The sequence below is a fragment of the Leptosomus discolor genome, chromosome 1, assembly GCF_034619465.1.
Source record: "Leptosomus discolor isolate bLepDis1 chromosome 1, bLepDis1.hap2, whole genome shotgun sequence".
NCBI classification, from domain to species: domain Eukaryota; kingdom Metazoa; phylum Chordata; class Aves; order Leptosomiformes; family Leptosomidae; genus Leptosomus; species Leptosomus discolor.
In genome coordinates, this window is record NC_141391.1 from 157096150 (window position 1) to 157115670 (window position 19521).

General features: G+C 35.7%; 1 protein-coding gene across 1 annotated transcript in view; it reads left to right on the forward strand.

The window, feature by feature from the left end:
* PARPBP (PARP1 binding protein) overlaps nucleotides 1-19521 on the forward strand; it is a 54065-nt gene that overhangs the window by 29001 nt on the left and 5543 nt on the right. Inside the window, exons 6-8 of the mRNA XM_009958489.2 lie at nucleotides 4036-4219; nucleotides 9346-9524; nucleotides 13904-13985. Coding sequence (XP_009956791.2) covers nucleotides 4036-4219; nucleotides 9346-9524; nucleotides 13904-13985 — 445 coding nt within the window. The remainder of the gene's footprint in view (nucleotides 1-4035; nucleotides 4220-9345; nucleotides 9525-13903; nucleotides 13986-19521) is intronic.

Consider the following 19521-nt stretch of genomic DNA (forward strand, 5'->3'; position numbering starts at 1 on the left):
TACATACATGCATGTGTGGAAATTATGATGATGTAGATAAGCTGAAGATATCTGTAGACAGAAAGGACCGAACCTGGCTTTCAAAGACAGCTTCAGTCCAATCCCTTCACCTGCTTGTTTGTCTTGGAGTTCTAGGTTCAGTGCAGCATTTATGAGACAAATACTACTCATTTAATACAATACTTTTCTCATTTGAGGGTATTATTTTGGAAAGTGTCAGTTTAGGGCTGAGGGAAATGAAGCACTTTGGCAAGAAGCATCAGGAGACTTGGATACAGTTCCTATGTGCATCTCTGAGACAGAACTTTTCTTAAGCAGAGCTCTCTTCTTACCTCTTGACAACTTGCACTGAATTATTTTTTTCCCCTTGAACTTTTCATTCTGTTGTGATTAGACTGAATTGTGGGTTTTGGAGCAGAGGTACACCAGCATCTTTTTTTTTCCCCTTTTGCTTTTTTTTTTTTAAACTATCCTTACTAAGATCTGGATGATTCTTGACCTGTGTACAGAGGGACTTCACATGGTGACTTTTTTTTTTGGCTAAGTGCATACATTGCGCTTAAATTTCTGTAAAACACAAGTTTTTCTGTTTAACCAAGCCTACGAGTCTAATGTGAATTGAATAATCTTTAATCTGTAAAAGTTAAAGCTGAGAATTGTTTGGAAATACTTGGTTTTGACCTGGAAAAAAGCCCAAAACCAAACTTTAAGTTAGCTTCAGGTTTTCTAAGTTATTTACAGGAGTCTTGTCCAGGCAGAATAAGCCAAAACAGCAAGGTCTCTGGCCCAGTTCCCTCCACGTAGTTTAACAGGAAACAATATAAACAAACTAGTTTTCCTCTGACTCAATTCCTATTCTTACCTAAGTCCGCTCCCTTATTTTATATTTTATATGAATGTAGACATGCAGAGTTTCATTTGATAGAGGGTCTCCCAACTAGAATTCTAAAATTCATCTTCAGAATTTAATGTGTGCAAAATACACCTTTCTTTCAATTTGCAAAGCATCCTTTTAGACTAAGTAGGCCAGGAGCATGGAGGGAGTTGAAAAATTAGTCATCGTCTCACTCTTGGCTATGCCACCTGAAGTAATAAAGCTATTGCCATTGCTCTGGGTTTTTGGCAGAGCTGTGATTTGCAGCATCATAGACGCATCTAACAATTCTACTGTAGGTGCCAATAGCAGCTCAAGAGTTCAGGGTGTCTGAATAAGTGTGGAGCTGTTTTGTGCAGTCCATGGTTATAGTTAAATCATAACTATTGGTGTCTGAGCTAGGTAGACTCATGTTAGGTTACACTCAACATGCTGTATTTCTGCTTTGTTTTGGACTATAAACCTAACTCTTAGAGGGGAAAAAAAGGTAAAACTTCAATAATTCTGCCGTTACAGGCAAGGTTTTACCGGCTAACCTTTTTTAGCATTGGCCATCCTATCTATTTGTTAGAAGTTGCAGGAGAAGTGTCTAATGTTTCTTAAAGTCTGCAAAAAGAAACTGCAGGTTAATTGGAAAAGGAATATGATTATTGCAATAGATCATGAAGCAAATTTGACGGCAAAGGGAAAATTCTTAGAGCAGGAGTTCAGAATGAACAGAACTGTTTTTGTTGCTTTTGCTTGACATTGTACTTGGGCTTTATAAAACTCAAAAAATATCTGACAGGAAATCAGTCTCATAACTGACTTAGCATCACAAGCATGTCTAGCTTAACTGGAAATTTTTTCTCAAAAACATGGTGACTGGAAAGCTGGGGGAGGTTTGCTAGTTTTGATTTCTTTAGTCACTGCTGTCACTGCAGAGAGTCTAAGTGCCTTTAAACATATGAAATGTGATTATACAACTTCAAAAGAAGGGGCCACTAGCACAGGATCTTGTCTTCAACACTGGCAATAAATACATACCTGTAAGAACAGAGAAAATGTTTATGATACTTCTGAGTGCTGTCTTAATCTAATTTCAGTTCAGGGTATTTTCTGAACACAGAGTTCTACCTATTTTTCCTGGAAATAATTTTTTTTTTTTAAAAAAAGAATAGGTCCTTTGTGCCTCTTGTTATGACTTTATTTCTTCCTTTATTCTTACATGTGTTATTAGCTGGTATTCGAAAGTGAAAATAATTGTATATGAAAAAGGAAAAGCGGAGGGAATCTATTAAAATAACCCTATAAATTAGAGCTAAAAATACAATATAGAGTACCACACTCTGAAAAGGTTGAGGAAAATATGCAGAAAAAAGAAACTGAAGGCAAAATGTCACGGGGAAATAGTGAAGTCCTTACATATACATGATGTTAAACATGGTGGCATGAGGGGAATCTTGATTATAATCAATTTTGTCAGTCTGGCTGATGGGTTCATGTTCTGAGAAGACTGGAGAACTGATGATAAAGTTTCCAAAGAGCATGCAACTTCAAAAAGCTTTTGGGAAGGAATGCCTTATGATGTAGGAGAGCTGAGTGGTTCTTGTAATGCTTTTTTTTTTTATTTTCCTGAACTTTCGCTTAGTGTTTTGTTCAGGTACTGAACAAAATTATTAAGCTTTTAACTCAAGGGGTTTATTTTGTTTTTCACTAAATCTTCATTGAAGTAGTCATGAGACACTTGCTGTCTCAATATAGTTGTTGGTCATCTCTGAAATAAGATCTGTGATCCCCTAGCTGCTTTACTTAACCTGGTTTATAGTCATAGTTTACAGTAGTGCCTCGATTCCTACCTTTGTACCTCCATATGGGTTTTGCACCTACTCACCACACACTTGCAAAATGAGCAATTCACTCTTAACACTTGGAGTTTCCACTCTTGTAATGAGATTATTCTGCTTTCACTATAAGCTTTAAGTTCTTTTATTAATTTTGAGCAGCATTGTTGAGGGCAACACTTTCAACCCCTGAATGGAAAGATGCACTTATAAATGGCCAGTGGATTTCTTGGAATTGTAACTGCTTCTTCTCATTCACCACGTCTGGGTAAATCAAGTTGCACTGTCACAAGAGCCTCGGTCTCTGTAGCTGTTTTTTGGATGCAAGATCTTTGAGTTTTCTTGTGATTCTTCAATAATTGATTTTTTTTTTGTATTCAGGATAATGTGACCTACCTGGCAGCCTGTTTTATTTCCATTTTTATAGGACGTGGATCTTGCAAGTCTGAGGGAGCAAGACATGGTGTAGTTCTCTCAGTACTGCCTATTAAAGCATGATCTGCACAACTGTAACTGCTTATCATTCAGGAGTTTCACTGGGGAGAGACCTAGTGGTTCTAATCCAAGAGTGATCTGAAAAGTAGTCTATCGTATGTGCAGTGTGGATGATTCAAGGTACAGGGCCATGAAATGAAATTAACAGTCTAAACGTAACTTAGATGCACTCACAAATGCCTTCTTATCCTTCTATAAGAGTTGAAATAAAGCCCCTATATCAATCAGATTAAATTATTTATTTTTTTGACGTCAAAGTGCATGGACATTTCATAATTAAACTGGATATTTCATAATTGAACTAGTAAGTTATTTTCTGTAGGCGTTTTTTCTAGTTGATGAAAAAAGAGATTAATAATGTGTGCCTTTATGGCAAACAATGAGGTTCATCTAGTCTAATTACTATCTATTTAAATAAAATTGAAAGCAGGTTGTTATTTTGAAGCACTTTCATGAGGTACAAGAGACTCAAAAATCTAATAGGCTGTTAAATTGGAATCCGTGTTCCAGTGAAACATTTTGTTTACACTTAACAGCTTATGATCAAAACACTAACTGTAGGTTTAAAGAGCATACTTTTCTTTGAACTTTTATGGAGAAGTCAGTTTTGTGTTGCAGCTCAGGGTATTACTAAATGCTGAATTCATTACCTTTCCTAATAATCTTTTTTTCTAGCAAACCATTATGTTGGACAATACTTTTACACTGCTGTTTGATTTAAAAGATCAAAGCTGTTCTCCGAAGAGTTTTGATTAACTGTGAAGACTGGCTATGTTCAACACTAATAGGTATACTAAAGTACTGCCAAGATTAATGTGGATGTGACCCTGTGCCTATTTTCAGAATCGCAGGGGGGCGAATTCTGTCAACAGTGAAGATGCATTTGATAAAAGGCCGAAGCAATGGGGATCCTTTCTGTCAGGCAGTAGAGGAAGTTGTACAAGATTTGGATTTGAAGATTAAAAATATTATCGATTCACAACATGAAGTCTTGACTGCCAGCACTACTGGAGTTAGTCCAGCACGGGTAATGGGACTTCTTTTGTTCTTTATACTATTTAGCTTTACAAGAAAGCGAATGTATTTTGCCTGTTTTGTTTCTTTTTTATTTTTTTAATGGACTTTATATAGACTATTATCTTTTCCTAATAGTACAGAGCAGTATCATGTCCTCTACACTATGGTTTTAAACTCAAAAGACTTATACTTGAGGATTACAGTGTGAATTTCAAAAAACTGATTTACTTAAACAAAACTTCTTACCTCAAAATTGTAAATAGAATAGTCTTCAAAACTTAATTTGTTCATATGGTTTTTATAAATGTAGATACTTTTAACTGTCAGGTTTGCCACCAATTTCAAGGCAGTAGAGCTATAACAAATTTGCAAGGAAAAAAACTCATGAAAGTGGAATTAAGATTTGAGAACATGTATCAGTAATTTTGATTAAAATACTTGGTGCAGAGCTAATTAAAACCTGTGTATTTCTAAGAGTAAGGCATTCAAAATGATGTTAAATATGAAAGAAGTCCAAAACATGGTGAAATGTGGAGTGGGAGGGGAATAAAAATAAAACCCCAAACAATCAATGTGTAAGTTTTTCTCTTTTAGTGTTTCAAGACACTAATGAAACTATAAATGATTTTAGTTTCATGGAAGGAATCAGGATATTTAGAGTTCTTTGTCAGGTGTGGAGAGCAGAATACAGACTTTCTATTTATGGTTTCTGTACTTTGAATATAGTCAGGTTTATTTTATGATCTTTTTTGATATGAAAACATCAACCACCTTTAACTTTTTTTTACATTGTTCATATATAAAGTATCTAATGTAATGTGTTTTTTATCCAGGAAACTTTTAAAAACTTACAGACACTTTGAATGTGTGTACACTGTAAGAATGTTTTGTTTCATGAAATCACTGGAATTACCTCACGGTAACATAAGATTTTTAACAAATTTTAATCAGACTTCCAATATGCTTTTTCTTTTCTATGAGAGCTGAAACCAGCCAGACCCTAGTGGCTAGTTGAACTGTTTTAAATGTGTGTTTCCACTGAGCAGTTAGAGTATATATTTCATCCTCATTTTCCTGTTTCACCTGAATCTTTCATCACTGTATTTCTCAGTTTCCCTTTCATATCCTTCTATTTCTTTATCTTCCCCATCTGAAAAATTGATCACCATTATAAGTTTTGTCTTTATTTAGATAATTGTATTACTTGATAATTTTTTTTAAAAAATAGATCATTATAATCCAGCTAAAATTACTTTAATAGAACTTCATTCTTCAGAGAAATTCACAAAAAAGTTGCTTCTCCAAAATGATTCGTGTTTCTTATTGTTCTTCATAGGTGAAGTTCTTAGTCTAATGACTCTGTGGAAATGTTTACCAGTATCCTTGTTGAGGCAGAAGATAGCAAAAATGGGTGTATCCTGATGTTGTTAGGAAATGTGGTTAAATACTTAACTTCACACTTCTCTCAATGGGATTAATATTTTTCTCAAAATGGGCACCTGAGGGCAGCTTATGAACTTAATTATTTTACTATGAGTCTGTGGTTCTATGTTGAAGTTTTTGCCAATTCTTAAGTTAATTGATTGCTGGAACATCCCATCTACTTGTGGATGGGCAGATTCTACTATAGTTCTCAGTGGGGAAACTTGAGTACATGGCAGAGGATGATGGGCTTTAAGCTAATCCTTTTCTGCCCCCGTGTTGGACAGAGCCAGTTCCAGCTGTCTCCAAGATGGATCTGCTGCTGGCCAAAGCTGAGCTAATCAACAATGGTTGTAGCGCCTCTGTGATAATGTTTAAGAAAGGGTAAAAAAAATGCTGTGCAACAGCAGTTGGGAGGGAGGAGTGAGAATATGTGAGAGAAACAACTATGCAGACACCAAGGTCAATGAAGAAGGAGGGGGAGGAAATGTTCCAGGCACTGGAACAGAGATTCCCCTGCAGTCAGTGATGGAGACCATGGTGATGCACGTTGGCCTTCTGCAGCACGTGGAGATCCACAGTGGAGCAGATAGATATACATCCTGTAGCCTGTGGAGGACCCCCCACCAGAGCAGGTAGATGTACCCTGAAGGAAGCTGTGACCCTGTGGAGAGCCCACACTGGAGCAGGTTCCTGGCAGAAGTTGTAGCCCATGGAGAAGCAGATTTTCTGGTAGGAACTGTGACCTCATGGGGGACCCATCGCTGTTCCTGAAGGACTGCACTCTGTGGCAAGGACCCATGGGGGAGAAGTTTTTGAAGGATTACAGCCTGTGGGAAGGACCTGCACTGGAGAATTTTGTGGAGGACTGTATCCTATGAGAGGCACCCCACACAGAAGCAGAGGAGAGTGTGAGGAAGAAGGAGCAGCAGAGGCAAAATGTTAGGAACTGACTGCAACCCTCATTCCCCATCCCCTTTGCCATTCGAGGGAAGGAGGTAAAAGAGTTGGGAGTGAATTTGAGTCTAGGAGGAAGAGAAGGGTCCTATTCTGATTAATTGGCAATGAATTACATTCATGTCCTTAAGTCAAGCCTGTTTTGCCCACGATGATAATTGGTAAGTGAGCTCCCTGTCCTCATCTCAACCCCAGGAGCCTTTTGTCATTTGTTGTCTTCCTGCCCTGTTGAGGAGGGGGAGTCTTAGAGCAGCTTGGTAGACACCTGGTGGTTAGCCAAGGTCAACCCGACACAGTCCTTTGTGGTGCCCAATGTGAAGCCTGAGGAATTAGAGATATGGACAGTAATTAGGAGAGGTAACACACAAAGTGTGGACTGAACATTGCTAGGGAGTTGATTTAGTGTGAGGAATTCTTGGTTTTGTAATTCTAGTGAAGGAACGAGGGGTGGAGTGTGCGTAAATTGTCTGCCTTTGGTGTTGTGAAGATGCTGTTTTGATTTGGTGTGAGGATTTCTTTTCGTTGATGTAAATGAAGTTTGTGAAAATTGGCTGATGAATGTATATTTTAATGATAATTCTAAATATGTGACTTCTGCAGAGTTCAGGGGTGGAAAAGGGAGCTTAGGCAAATGTTAAGAGACTGATATCAGATTGCATATGTTAGTGGAGCTTGGTGTGGCAGAACATTTTACTAAGCATATAAAGGGTAGATTACCATTACTAGTTAAAAAAACCAAACCAAACCCCATAAGTTTTCCAAATGAATTTGAGCTGTATAAAAAAAATTAGAGCACCTGTATTGTTCCATTAAGATCTCAGGACAGAAAAGATTAATGCTCTGTGCTGTTTCACATACAGCTTAGTGTTTTTTTTATCATGTTTTGCTTTTTTCTTTATAAAGAAACCCCCAAATCCCAGTGCTATTATTTTTCAGAAAAATTGTTCTATATTCAGAATAAGTTCTGATTTTTGATAGGTTCTTATGTTTCTTCATATGTAAGAGATTGAATAATTTCTTTGAGTGCAAATTTAAAACACGGTCTTAACTACAGTGCTGAAAATGATGCTCCCACTAGCTCCTGGGAAGGCTGCTTCCTCATAAAATGTACCTGAAAGGAGTTACTTTGCTAGAAAGATACTTGCTTTTCTCCTGGCAGTGGCAGTTTTCTTCCATCAATGCTCAGATTTCCTGCAAATACCTGTTTTATAAGAATCTAGAGCTCTGGGAAAAGTTACTTTATGCAGCAGGAAGCGCTACTTTGTGTTGAAGCCTGCACAAGTGACTAATAGGAATTATGATTAATTTCTTCCTGAGAAAATTACTACTGTAAATGGAACCTGGCTGGTGTTTCTGGAACTAACCAGAATAGTCTGGAGTAGCTAATGATCACTACCCTTGAAAGACTGATTGACTGTTTTCATGAAAAAATAACTTGAATCATGATTTTAAGCTTACTAATAAACAAGATTTTTATGGCAGGGATTGTTGTCTTACCTAAAGTTCTTATTGTGCCTTGCACAACAGGATTTTAGTCCATGTTTAGTAGAACAAGTCGCTGTTGTTGTAGTACACGAGATTTCTGAAGGTCATCTTTTGGCAGTAAGGTTGTGTTGTATTCTAAAGATTATTGTTTTTCCTTTGTGTATAATCAGTCAAAATGATGCCAAATTTGTACTTTTCTCATTAAGACAAATTTACTGTGACACACATGACATTTATAATAGTCTGTGATGTGGTGATGTAATGACTGAAGAGGTTCAGAATAAATTTTGAGGAAATTAAATGGTACTGAAATAGGCCAATTCTGTAAAGCCAAGTAACAACCATTTTTGTAATTGCTATTTCTAGCTATTGATTATAACTTATAGTAACTGACTGACATGTGTTGCTATGGTTTCTTGAAAGCTACATACACTAATTGATGTAATCAAATAGAGAAAGAAATAGAATTTGATCTTTTCAAGACTGTGTTTAAAAGCAGTTAACTGATTAGATAAATGCAGTTCGTTGCTTGTCCTGTCCTTCTGAACCAAGTCAGGCTATTCAATGTTTCTGTCTATTGGTAAATAAGAAAGCCTATAGTTTTTAAAATCTACTACTGTGTATTATACACTAAATTTCTCTGTGGAACTCTTAGTACTTTTAAAGAAAAAATATAGCAAACCTGCAATTCTTGCAGTCCCATAGTAGCTGTGGTGTTCTACATCTGTACTGATGACTGTAGCATTGAGCACTTCCAGATGTGGATTATTATTTTCTTGAAGGAATTCTTTATTCTTGTGGAAAATCGTGAGGAATTCATCCTGTTCCAAACAACAGGAGATTGTGCCAAGTACCTCTGTTGTCAAATCTTGATGGAACTCTCACTTTTAACCAATTGCTTTAGCAGATTCAGTTAGTCAGAGGAGTTGGACTTCACCAGAATGTGTTTGTGTACCCCATAGCACTCAAATTTGTTGTGAGAAAATAACATGTTAACTTCTGCTGTGTGGTTTCGTCATGGATTTGTATATTTATCTATGTGACTTACTGATCAGTGTAGACCTCCAGCTGGCAGTGATCTGAACTCTACTACTTGCTTTAGAAGAGGAAGAAACTTTCCCATGGGCAGGTGCCCCATAAATGCTTACTGTGAAAGGGAAAGAGGGGATTCTCACACCTTGTGCTTATATGGGTTGCTTTTGGAGGTGAGCTATTGGTCTGGCTTGTTGACCTTTCCTGTTGTATGTTCCTTTTAATTTTATTTACTTTCAGCCAAAACTGCATTCCATAAATCATGGCACTGTGTATTGTGGCAGAGATACTGTAAAGGTCTTACTATTTCTTCTGGATGAAGAAGCTGTCAATCCTCCTACCCAGAACAAAGCAGAACTATTATATGATGATGAATGCTTTCATTTATTTGGAATCACCTCTGTTTTGACACTCTTCAGGTGAGTACTAGTTTTTTTTGTGTTTGTGTTGGGTTTGGTTTTAAAGATCTTACACTGAGTGGCTAATAAAGCATTGATATTACTTACACAAAGCATATGACCTAAGTGCAGTGTGTTGTGAGGTTAAGTGTAAAGGGTAAGCATTCTTAGAACAGTCTCAAGTACTCAAAGGTCTTCTACCCCCTCATTTGTGTTTTCTGTATCTTCAAGATACTTTTGTAATATGGAATTTTTGAGCTAGTACATTTCTGGGCTGCACAAAACCCATGAAGGAATATCCTTTGCAACAAATCTTCCAAATACTCACCTCTTAAGTAGAGTTTGAACTCCTAAGTTCAAATACTGTCTGTTCAGTATCTAATTAGATTACTGTTAAATGTGAAGATGCCTCCTTTGTCTAGCTGACAAGAGATTTTTGGATTGTATCCTGTTTTCTTCCTACATAGTAATTATTTTGTGGAGACAGTTTTAAATAGTTAAATAGTTGTTCATATTGTGATTCACCAATCAGGATAGTATTGCACAAATGATGTTGAAACAAATTCACATGCATGAAGATTTATGAGTAGGGTCTGTAGCTGATAGCATACATTGACTCTAATGATGAAAGTTGCTTTTGGGGAAGAGTAAAATCAAAAGAGGAGGGAGAGGAAAGAGAAAACTCTTCCTGGTGGCCACTTGGGAAGTAGAGCAACCAGGGTTCCTAGACAAGTATCTTCTGAAGTACAGTGGTTGGTTCCCAGTAGTGCTTTTCCCAGGGTAACTATTGTCTTCATAAGGACCTGCTCAATCCCCCTGTTGGTTGTCCCTGGTTTTAGTGCCTTTAGCGGTGATTGGAGCACATGTTCACCAGGGCAGGGACGGTGTGGTCAGTTGCTTATTAAGCTCTGTGCATGCATGTTTTTGGATTCCCTAACATCAAAGAAAAGCTACAATGAAAAGGGTAGGAAAAGTGGGGAAGAAGGGGGTGTTACTTATGCTGGTAGCAGCCATTTCCCATGAGAGCCCACCACAATAACACTATCAGACCATGCAGGTGCAAGGCTGTGATGATAACAGCAAGGAATGAGAAAAATAGTGATAGGTCCTAAATTGAAAGTTGGAGGATCATAAAAGTTGAAGGATTTAAGTGTTCTATTAGATTTATTGTTCGACCTCTTTTATGAAACCAAAGGAACAAGGACGTTCTAATAAGACTTAAAAGAATTAATTTCACTAGTAAGAATTCTACATAAACCTGTAATGATTTTCAATATAAAAGGCGGATTGCAACAACTTATTGTGGAATATTTCTTTCACCTCTCAAATATCTGTGGATAGCTGTAGCTATACATTTTATTTCATTATGTAACAAGCTTAAAACAACCCTGATTTCAGTCTGTTATTTTTCCATTATTTCAGCTTCAGGAAAACTGATCTACATTACTTTTTAAATTGTTTCATTAATTTAATAAATTGCACCATGGTTGTATTTTTATCAGAATGGAAAGGAGCTTAATTAGATTTAGGTTAATGCTGTATGTGAATGGAATCAAGGCCCACATGAATTCTTCTGAATTAAACACTGCTGTTATTCAGAGTTAATCTTGATTATTTTTTAAGTAACTCTTTAGTTTAAAATGGGTTTTAAACCACTTATTTCTGAAGAAGAGTGCCCACTGAGGGCTTTGGTTTCACTTACCTCATTTAATTTTTTTTCAGCTGAATTAATTTCCTTGACTTTTCCCTGAAAGGATAAGACATTTTTTGACTCAAATCTTCTCAGTGTAGGTGTAAACAGGTACTACTATCTGGAAATTTATATTGTTGCCTAGACAATTCTTGTGTTTTCCTTAGTAATTCTTAGTAGTGAATTTGGTTTAGATTTTATTTTCCAGTATATGATTTTTTTTAATATTATCTGTTTGCTTCCATTAAAAAAAATTTCTTTAGAAGTAACTTATTTGAAGTATTTAATCTATAATCTTGAATTGTTTTAGGAATAAAAAACTGATTTCAAAAACTGAAATAAAACTTGCAAACAACAAGTTCTTAATTTTTTTCATATCTTCTGTGTTCTGCATTTCTCTAGCAGCTTTACTGTAAGGCTCCAATTGCCCTATGAATGCTGAACACCTTAATACTACGCAGGATAGTAGCTAAGGTGTCACTCTGATTTGCGTCAATGTGCAGGCACCTCTATGGTGCAGCACTTTTTTTAATTAATGCTTATGTCTCAAATTTTTGATCTAGATTGCAGTATTTTTGCCAAGCTATTGTTAAAAGTAAATCTGGAACAGTTTACAGGATAAATGGCAGTACCTTTGGCAGTACGTGTCGCTGCAGTCTTCAGATTCTTTTTGCTAATCTGATTCTGTGTATCAAATTGTTCATTACCTCATATTGTAGTTATGGTTTTACAGTTTTTGATCACATGGTAGTTATTTTTCTGAGGTTTTTCATGATGCTTTCTGTTATTTCTGGAGATTTCATAGCTGAAGAATCCCAAAATATGTTTAAAGTTTGTGAGTAGTGTTGTCTGGGTTCTGGTTTGTTTGAGAGAGCACTGTTAGTTTTCAGGTGAAGACAGGTTAAATGAGAGCATCTCTTTCAAAACCTCAGCATTTCAGGAATTTTTCTTGCTTTGTTTTACTCTTCTTTTAATAAACTATTAGATCAATTTGGTATATTCATCTCTCTGCACTGAACTTCTGAAAAAAAGCTACTGCTGAAAGAAGCTATAGTGTTTAACTTTTTTGTTGGCTTTAATTAAAAATATTTTTATTGTAATTTGGGAACTAAAAATATAAGCACTGAAAATACATCCTCAGTGTTTTAGAACATCCTAACCAAGCTGAAGTTTTTCTTAATCTGTCCTTTAGTATATCTGTCAAACGTTTTCCTTCTGTAAGCACCTTATTTCAGTTTTCTGGAAAATGTTCTTTTTAGATATGCAGTATAGAGGTTCAAACAAAATTCTCTTGCTGTTTTTTTGCGGTTTTTTTTTTTTGAAGCTGTGTGGAGGGAAGAAATATGCTATTTTCCCATAGTATTTTTAAATTTTTTGACCAAACATAAAAATGTAGTGATGGTATTGATATCAAAGTAAGGGGATTCTGATATAATTAATGATGTTATTTGTGCATTAGAGATAAATTTTGCATGACCATGGATTAAGTATTTTCACAAATTTTTGTCATAAAGGTGGTTTTTTGTTGTTGTTGGGGTGGTTTTTTTTGTTTTTTTTTTTTTTTCTGGTTTTGCAGGTTCAACAGGTATTCAGGGTTTGGGGCAACTTTTTGTTTGCTGCTGGTTTTCATATCATTGCCATCATCTTCCTATCCTATTACCATTAAAGCCAGTCAGAAATGAGCAAGAAGACTCATTTAATTTCTTGCTTTTAAAAATTTCCTTCTGTTTAAGGAGTACCCATGTTGATCTGCTGTACAAAACAAAGAATCTCTTAAAAACCTGTTTCTGTGGCACTGAAAAGGAAACTAACCTATCCATGCACTGGAGAAGCAGTGATGATTTAATCGGTTGCTTATCCTGAGGAATCAGTAGTTGGAAAAGTGGGATGCTGAGAATTTTGTTGTGACAGGTTAAGAAGAGGAGTCATGAACCAGAACAACAGTGTAGACGGGAGCATGGTGAAACTACATATTTTGGCAGTTTAAATATCAAAGACATTGCAAGTCCTCCAGAAATTTTGCACCACGGACAAACAGAAATAAAGAAAATAATGTGCTAAATCAAATAAATTTTATTTATGGAATAATTGAATAAAATGAGCTAAATAAATAAAATTAAGAATAAGTTGCTTTTGAAAAAACTGTCCTTACACACACACTGGCCTGCCACGAGCAGAAACAGAGAGGTAGTTATTTACAGATGCACAGAGTAGGTCTTCTTATTTCAAGAGCAAAAAATCACCTCTTGTATCCATCAAAATTTTTCATTAATGTACATAACTATTCACATACTCAAATATAGGAGGATGGAATTGTAAAATTTTTTTGTGTGAGTACTTCTATTGAGAAGCCTGTAGATACGTGGAAAATTAATCTGGATGTCAACCAGATGCTGTTCAAGGGGGTGGAAGTAGAATGGTGACTTGGTAACTCATCGCCAGCTTTACCAATAATAATACTGTGCCCACGGAACTACAGTGTTGTAAACATTCCACAGAATAATACAGAACTCAGAACTGTAGGTTCGGTTTCATTATGCTGTCCTCAGTTGTCAGTGTACATGTGGTTACTTAGGAAGGGACGAAACAAAGTAAGGCTTGGAGGGTGAAGATACTTGCCTTTCTGTTTCTGAGGAACTTGGCAACTATTTTTTGTAACTAATTGCTTTTACATGGTCTAAATACTACTTACATCTTTTTTTTAATACAGATCTCCAGCACAATCTCATGGATCTTCTCCAAGACCTCTCAGACAACGTATTCAGAAATCTATGGATGAAAAACAGATTAAGGTACTTTGTAGGAATTGCTATGCAACTATAGATGCACTGAAATAATGATGCTAAAATGAAAACAACAGTATTAAAATTCTCAAATACTTGGCTGAAATGTATCCCATAGCTAAAGAAATGTAATTGTGATTAACTTGTGGTAATTAGCCCAACTTGAACAGTGTCGCAATACAGATGGAAATACCTAAAACTCCAGAAGAGAAAGGCTTTAAACTTAAAAGTACTTCCTAATGAAGATCTCTTAATGGAGATATACTGAGTTAATCTATATCTCTTCACTTAGCCATCTGTGTATTTCAGGACTGTAGAAATAAAACTGAAGATATGTGAAAACAGGATGAAACTCAACACAAGCACCTGATTTCAGTTCTGATAATATAGGCATTCTAAAAGTGTAATAATGACTTTTTATTGCATTTTTTGGGGAGGGGTTTCTTTTTATTTCTAACATTCTGAGGACATTTCCATAACATTGCTTTGTGAACAATAAAATAAAGATGCTAATGTTTGCTATTTTGTAGATGAAATGGAACATTACAAGAGCGTGTTGGTATTGTGAGCATCACTATTCAAAAGAACAACTTCAGTGTTTCTGAAAATTGTGGCCTTCCAGTGCACTGCATTTTACATAGTCTTTTTTCCTCAAATTTGTCAAACTGGAGTTTGGGACTATGGAATGAGACAGAGCTTGTATCTTTCACAGCATTTCAACAGAGAGCTATGTAAAAGTAGTGACAATATTTTTTTACAAACTGAGTCCTGACAACAGGTAAAAACACAAATGTAATTGGTATATAAGGAAGAAAACAGAGGTGTTTTAAGCCGTCAGAATTAGTTCTAGAAGAACACAATGGAAAATATCTTTCTGCTACTGGACATGAGGGGAATTTTAATATATTACATGTTTGAAAATTAAAAAGTCATTAGAAGTGAGTAAAATGAAAAGCACTGTCAGTATTTCCAGCATGTGTTTAAAATATACTTCAACTTCATTCTGAGTGCCTTTTTTGGAATGGGGTTGGGGTAGATGATGGGCATTTTAGATACATGCACTAATTATGGTGAAACTTAGCTTAAACCTTACAGGCAAATTATGAAAGATTGAAGCTGACAAAGATCTTCATTATATTAATTTGAGGATAAACAGCATATTTAAATTGCAGCTTTACTCATCAAATAGCAAGAACGTGGTACGCTGTTTGTATAATACATTGAAATAGGTAACTTTCTTATCTAAGTGGAGGTTTTGTAATTGGATTCATGAACAGCTCTGTTCAGTATCAAAGTACAAAAATTATCTGAAAGTAATTACTTGTCACATTTGAGACTTCTACTGGAAACTTAAATGTTTTTTGACAGAAACTATCAAAAATATGAGTCTCGAGAGTAATTCATATTATGAAACTATTTTAACTTTTTTTAGCAATACTTTTTTTGCTAATCAAAAATACCAGATTAGCTACAGTAATTTCTGTGCAAATAGTAGTTCTTTCAGAGGTCTCTGAATAATTGAATGAGTTCTACTTCAGGAGCAGGAATTGCATGCAAAGGTTCATCACTCTCCTGCGCTGCTTTTGTAGTGCCTGACTCTAAGTGTTCTGTGACTCCTGTGATCCTTGTTAATACAATACAAGAATCTCCTCTCCTAGTCTTGCTTCACTGTGATTGATGAAATACAATGTACCTGTAGCAAAATAGAATGAAACAGCTAATGTTTGTAGCCAATAATTTTTGAGATCTTTCAGTCAACTTCTAGAACTAATTTTGATGCTCACCAGGTGCCTAATATAATTGAGGATGACTATATTTCAATATAAACTACCTTTTGTCTTATGAAAACCAAAATTCAAAGAGAACAAGCAACAGGTCGAAAGTCTGTGGTTCACACTTCTAAACTTTCTTTGGCATCTTAGAAGATTGCAAAGCTTGCTTTATAGTGTTATCTTTTGCAGATTAAATCTGTGATGGTGGACTCTTTTCCTCTACTTTAGTAATGTGGATGGTAATGTGTGACTAACATGTTAAACTGAGTGGCTGCTTAAGGCTGTAGGAATCATATCTTAGAGCAGGCTTGAGGCTGCTAAACTGCCTCTAGTAATCACAATCAGTCTTCTTTATGGCTTTCTTCCAGTGTATCCTGTTGTACCAGAAAGACAAAGTGCAGCATGGAGCTGAGGCCAAATATCTCGATACGTTTTTCCATTTAAAAATTGAAAAAAAGAAATCATGTAGTTCAGAGTGTAAGTGTTCCTCAATTATGTATCAGCATAGTGTCCTCTTAATCAAGATAAGATATCTGAGTGTTTCACGTTATGTTTGCAACTCTGTGTATCAGCCAAACATTGCTATCTAAACTACAACGTATTCCTGTGAAGTCTGGAATTATTTTTCAGGTATTTTTTCTATGTTCACTTTAGTCTTGCTTCTCCTTCCAGTCAACTAAAATTGCTGTTGCCCAATAACTAATGACTTTTCTAACTAAAACTCAGATAGTTCTCTGCCATTCATCTTTGATCTCCATCCTCTCACATAAAATCCTACTTTCTTTCTACCTTTCTAGCAATTTCTACAGAGTTTCTTTTGCATGTTTCTACTCCTTTTCTTCCTTTTTCTACGAAGACTTTACAGGGCTCTGTCTTTCTCTTCTCTTCTCTTTCTGAACATTCTTTGGTAGAAAGCAGACTGCAACTACAAACAGAAGTTCCGCTGTTGTCTTTATATGAACAGTTCACAGATCTACATCGGACCTACGTGTCCCTTCTTCAAAACTGACATCTTTTGTTACTTCTATACCATCTTGTGAATACCGAGCTGTTGATCTTGAGGTGGTATGTCTATCTTTCCTGCTATATTTAACATTGAGGATGGTATGCTACCTGTTACTTTTTCACTCCATAACCCCTCTGGAATATATTCTTCTTTACCTGTATGTACGCTCAACTACAATTTATTATAGGTTTATTTTGCTTTTTAATGTACTGCTGTGTATTCTTCTTGGACATGATAGTTGCAGTTTTGGCCTATCTTTCTTCACAGAGATTGCTGTACAAAAGTTGTTATTGAAGTGATTAGACACCAGATGCCATTTTTCTGTTGGCATCTCAATCTGTTCCTTTAAGTTGTAGTACATGTAAGCTACTTCTTTTAACTTATCCCAATATTGATTATTTCTGATTTGCTGCTTTGAGATATCCATCCTTGCTTGCATTCAGCCTGCAATACCAGTCTTCATTGTTCGTTTGTTAATTTTCAGACTAGCTCTTTCAATTGTCTGTTCTATACTGTTTCTTATAGCTGAAAAGATCTCCTATAGGTATCTGCAGAACTCATTATCCTCCTTCAAAACATTTTTCGGTACCTTTAAATCAACCTCTCCCCAAAACTTAGCAGTGCTTTGTGTTGAGATGGATGCTCATTATAATAACTAATTTCAGTTCCTTTCTCTGTGAATCCATAAATTTCTTGTCTTGGATTGTAATATCTCTTGGTAGAAATAAATTTTTCTTCTATCTTTACTGTGCAGCACATAGCACAATTAATTCCTTGTCAATGACCATAGATCTCAAGTGCTGTAGTAATATTTATCACCTTCTTATACTGAATATCAGTCTTCATTATTGTTTCATACACCTGTCTTGAAATATGTACAGGTTGCTTCTAAAACTCACAGTTTTAAATTGTTATGCACGATGCATTCATTTTAACAGTTGACTCAGAAGAGATACCATACATCTGTTTTTGGATTAAGGCAATAACAACATTGTGTTTCTTCTCAAGAAACTTCTCAGATGAATCATTGACATTATGCAGTATGTATGATTGTAGCATTAGTTCCATAGAATTGTCCTAAGGACCTTCTTACCATGCTGCCTCTGATAGGTGCTTAGATGGTTAGTCTATAGTACAAATCCATGATCTCTCATTAGAGCTTGTCATATAAAAGTCGTCTTTTCCATGATATTTGAGAGGGGAAGATAAAGACAGTAGCGATGATTAGTTTGGTTGTATGCTGAGACCCATCAAGATGTATATGTTGAATAAAGAAATCTAGGAATATCTAGAAAGCGGAAGGAGAAACACTTCTCTAAATTTAAAGAGAGAGGGGGAAAAAAATCGTTATGACCTCTCCTTCCTTAAGAGGAACTGATCTCTCAGCTTCTACAGAATTATGTGGAGAAGTGCTGATGGTTAATATTTAGACTCAGGGCACATCATCATGCATATGTGTTTAGTATCTAACAATATGGAGAGCGGATAAAGTAAATGGGTGGCTATGAACTGGAATTGCTGTTTAAAAATAAAATAAGTCTGTGGGTATTTACGTTGTGCCAAAACAAACTCCTGGCAACAGTGAAAGACAAAGAAATATTTTTGTCTTTCAATCCTCACTAAATACTGGAAGAGATGCAGAAAAATCACCTAACTGTAACGGCGTTTGTTAGGAGGCAAAGCTGTCACTCTTATCGCTTGAGGAGAAAGAAGTCTGGGGAGCTAGCATGTTGCATTTTTTCATTCCCTCCAACAGAAGCAGGTAAAAGTAATGATAAGAAACTCAGTCTTTCTTTGGGAGACAATTTAGAGTTTCAGGTTTGTTATCTACTGTTTGTCTTCTGGTGAATGGTATTTTGTGGAAGGAGTCTTTAATTCAGAAAGGTTTATAGAGTATCTATTGAGTTATGTCTCTTGTCAGTTGTCCTTATCATTCCTTTCTGCTTTATAAAAGTATGTAGAAAGTTTAATTAGACAGGAGAGAAGTATTTTACCTAAAAAGAGTTCATCCAATCTTATGTCTGCTTCTTTGAATCATACTTCCATTTATCTACCAAATGGGTAGATACCCTATTGCTTGACTACTTATTTTGTTGATTTCAATGGGGTTATGTAAGTGCTGCTTATTAGTGAGAGAGATGAATGGAAGGACTGTTGCAATCACCCGATTTGTTTAGGTTAAAGAGCAACTTAAGACAAGAAAAATGTTGCATAATAAGATTTTAATCTTTCTTCTGCATCAGAAAATATTAAAATACTGTTCCTGAACTCATGGGATTGGGTGAAACTGAGAGCTTCAGGAGTTAAGAAGGAAGGAACAAAAGCTATTAGGCTGTGATCATGCAATATATGAGAGAGTAAGAGGTTTTTTTTTTGTAAACTTAGGATTGTTTTGGCCTTTTGATACATTGTTTTAGAAATCCTGCTGCATTGTTAACACATTTACTCTGAAACAGCTGCAAAGACTTTCAGTAGTTTGGCATGTTTTTTTTCTTAATGTAATTGGAGACAACCTTTCCTATATGAGGCACTATTTCCCTCCAATTGGGAACGTAACTGTAGTTTTAGTTTTAAAAAGAATTTGTGGCTTAAGAACTCTAACAAATCTTGGCATGCTTGAAGTTCATTGTAATTTTACTGTGTATAGTAATCCTTCCAAGGAAAAAAGCTCCACAAAGCAAAAAAAAATCCCAGTCTGCCTTTCTCATGTGACTTGTTCATGCCTGTATAAAATGACTTAATATCTAGCTTCATGCACTGCTGTTAT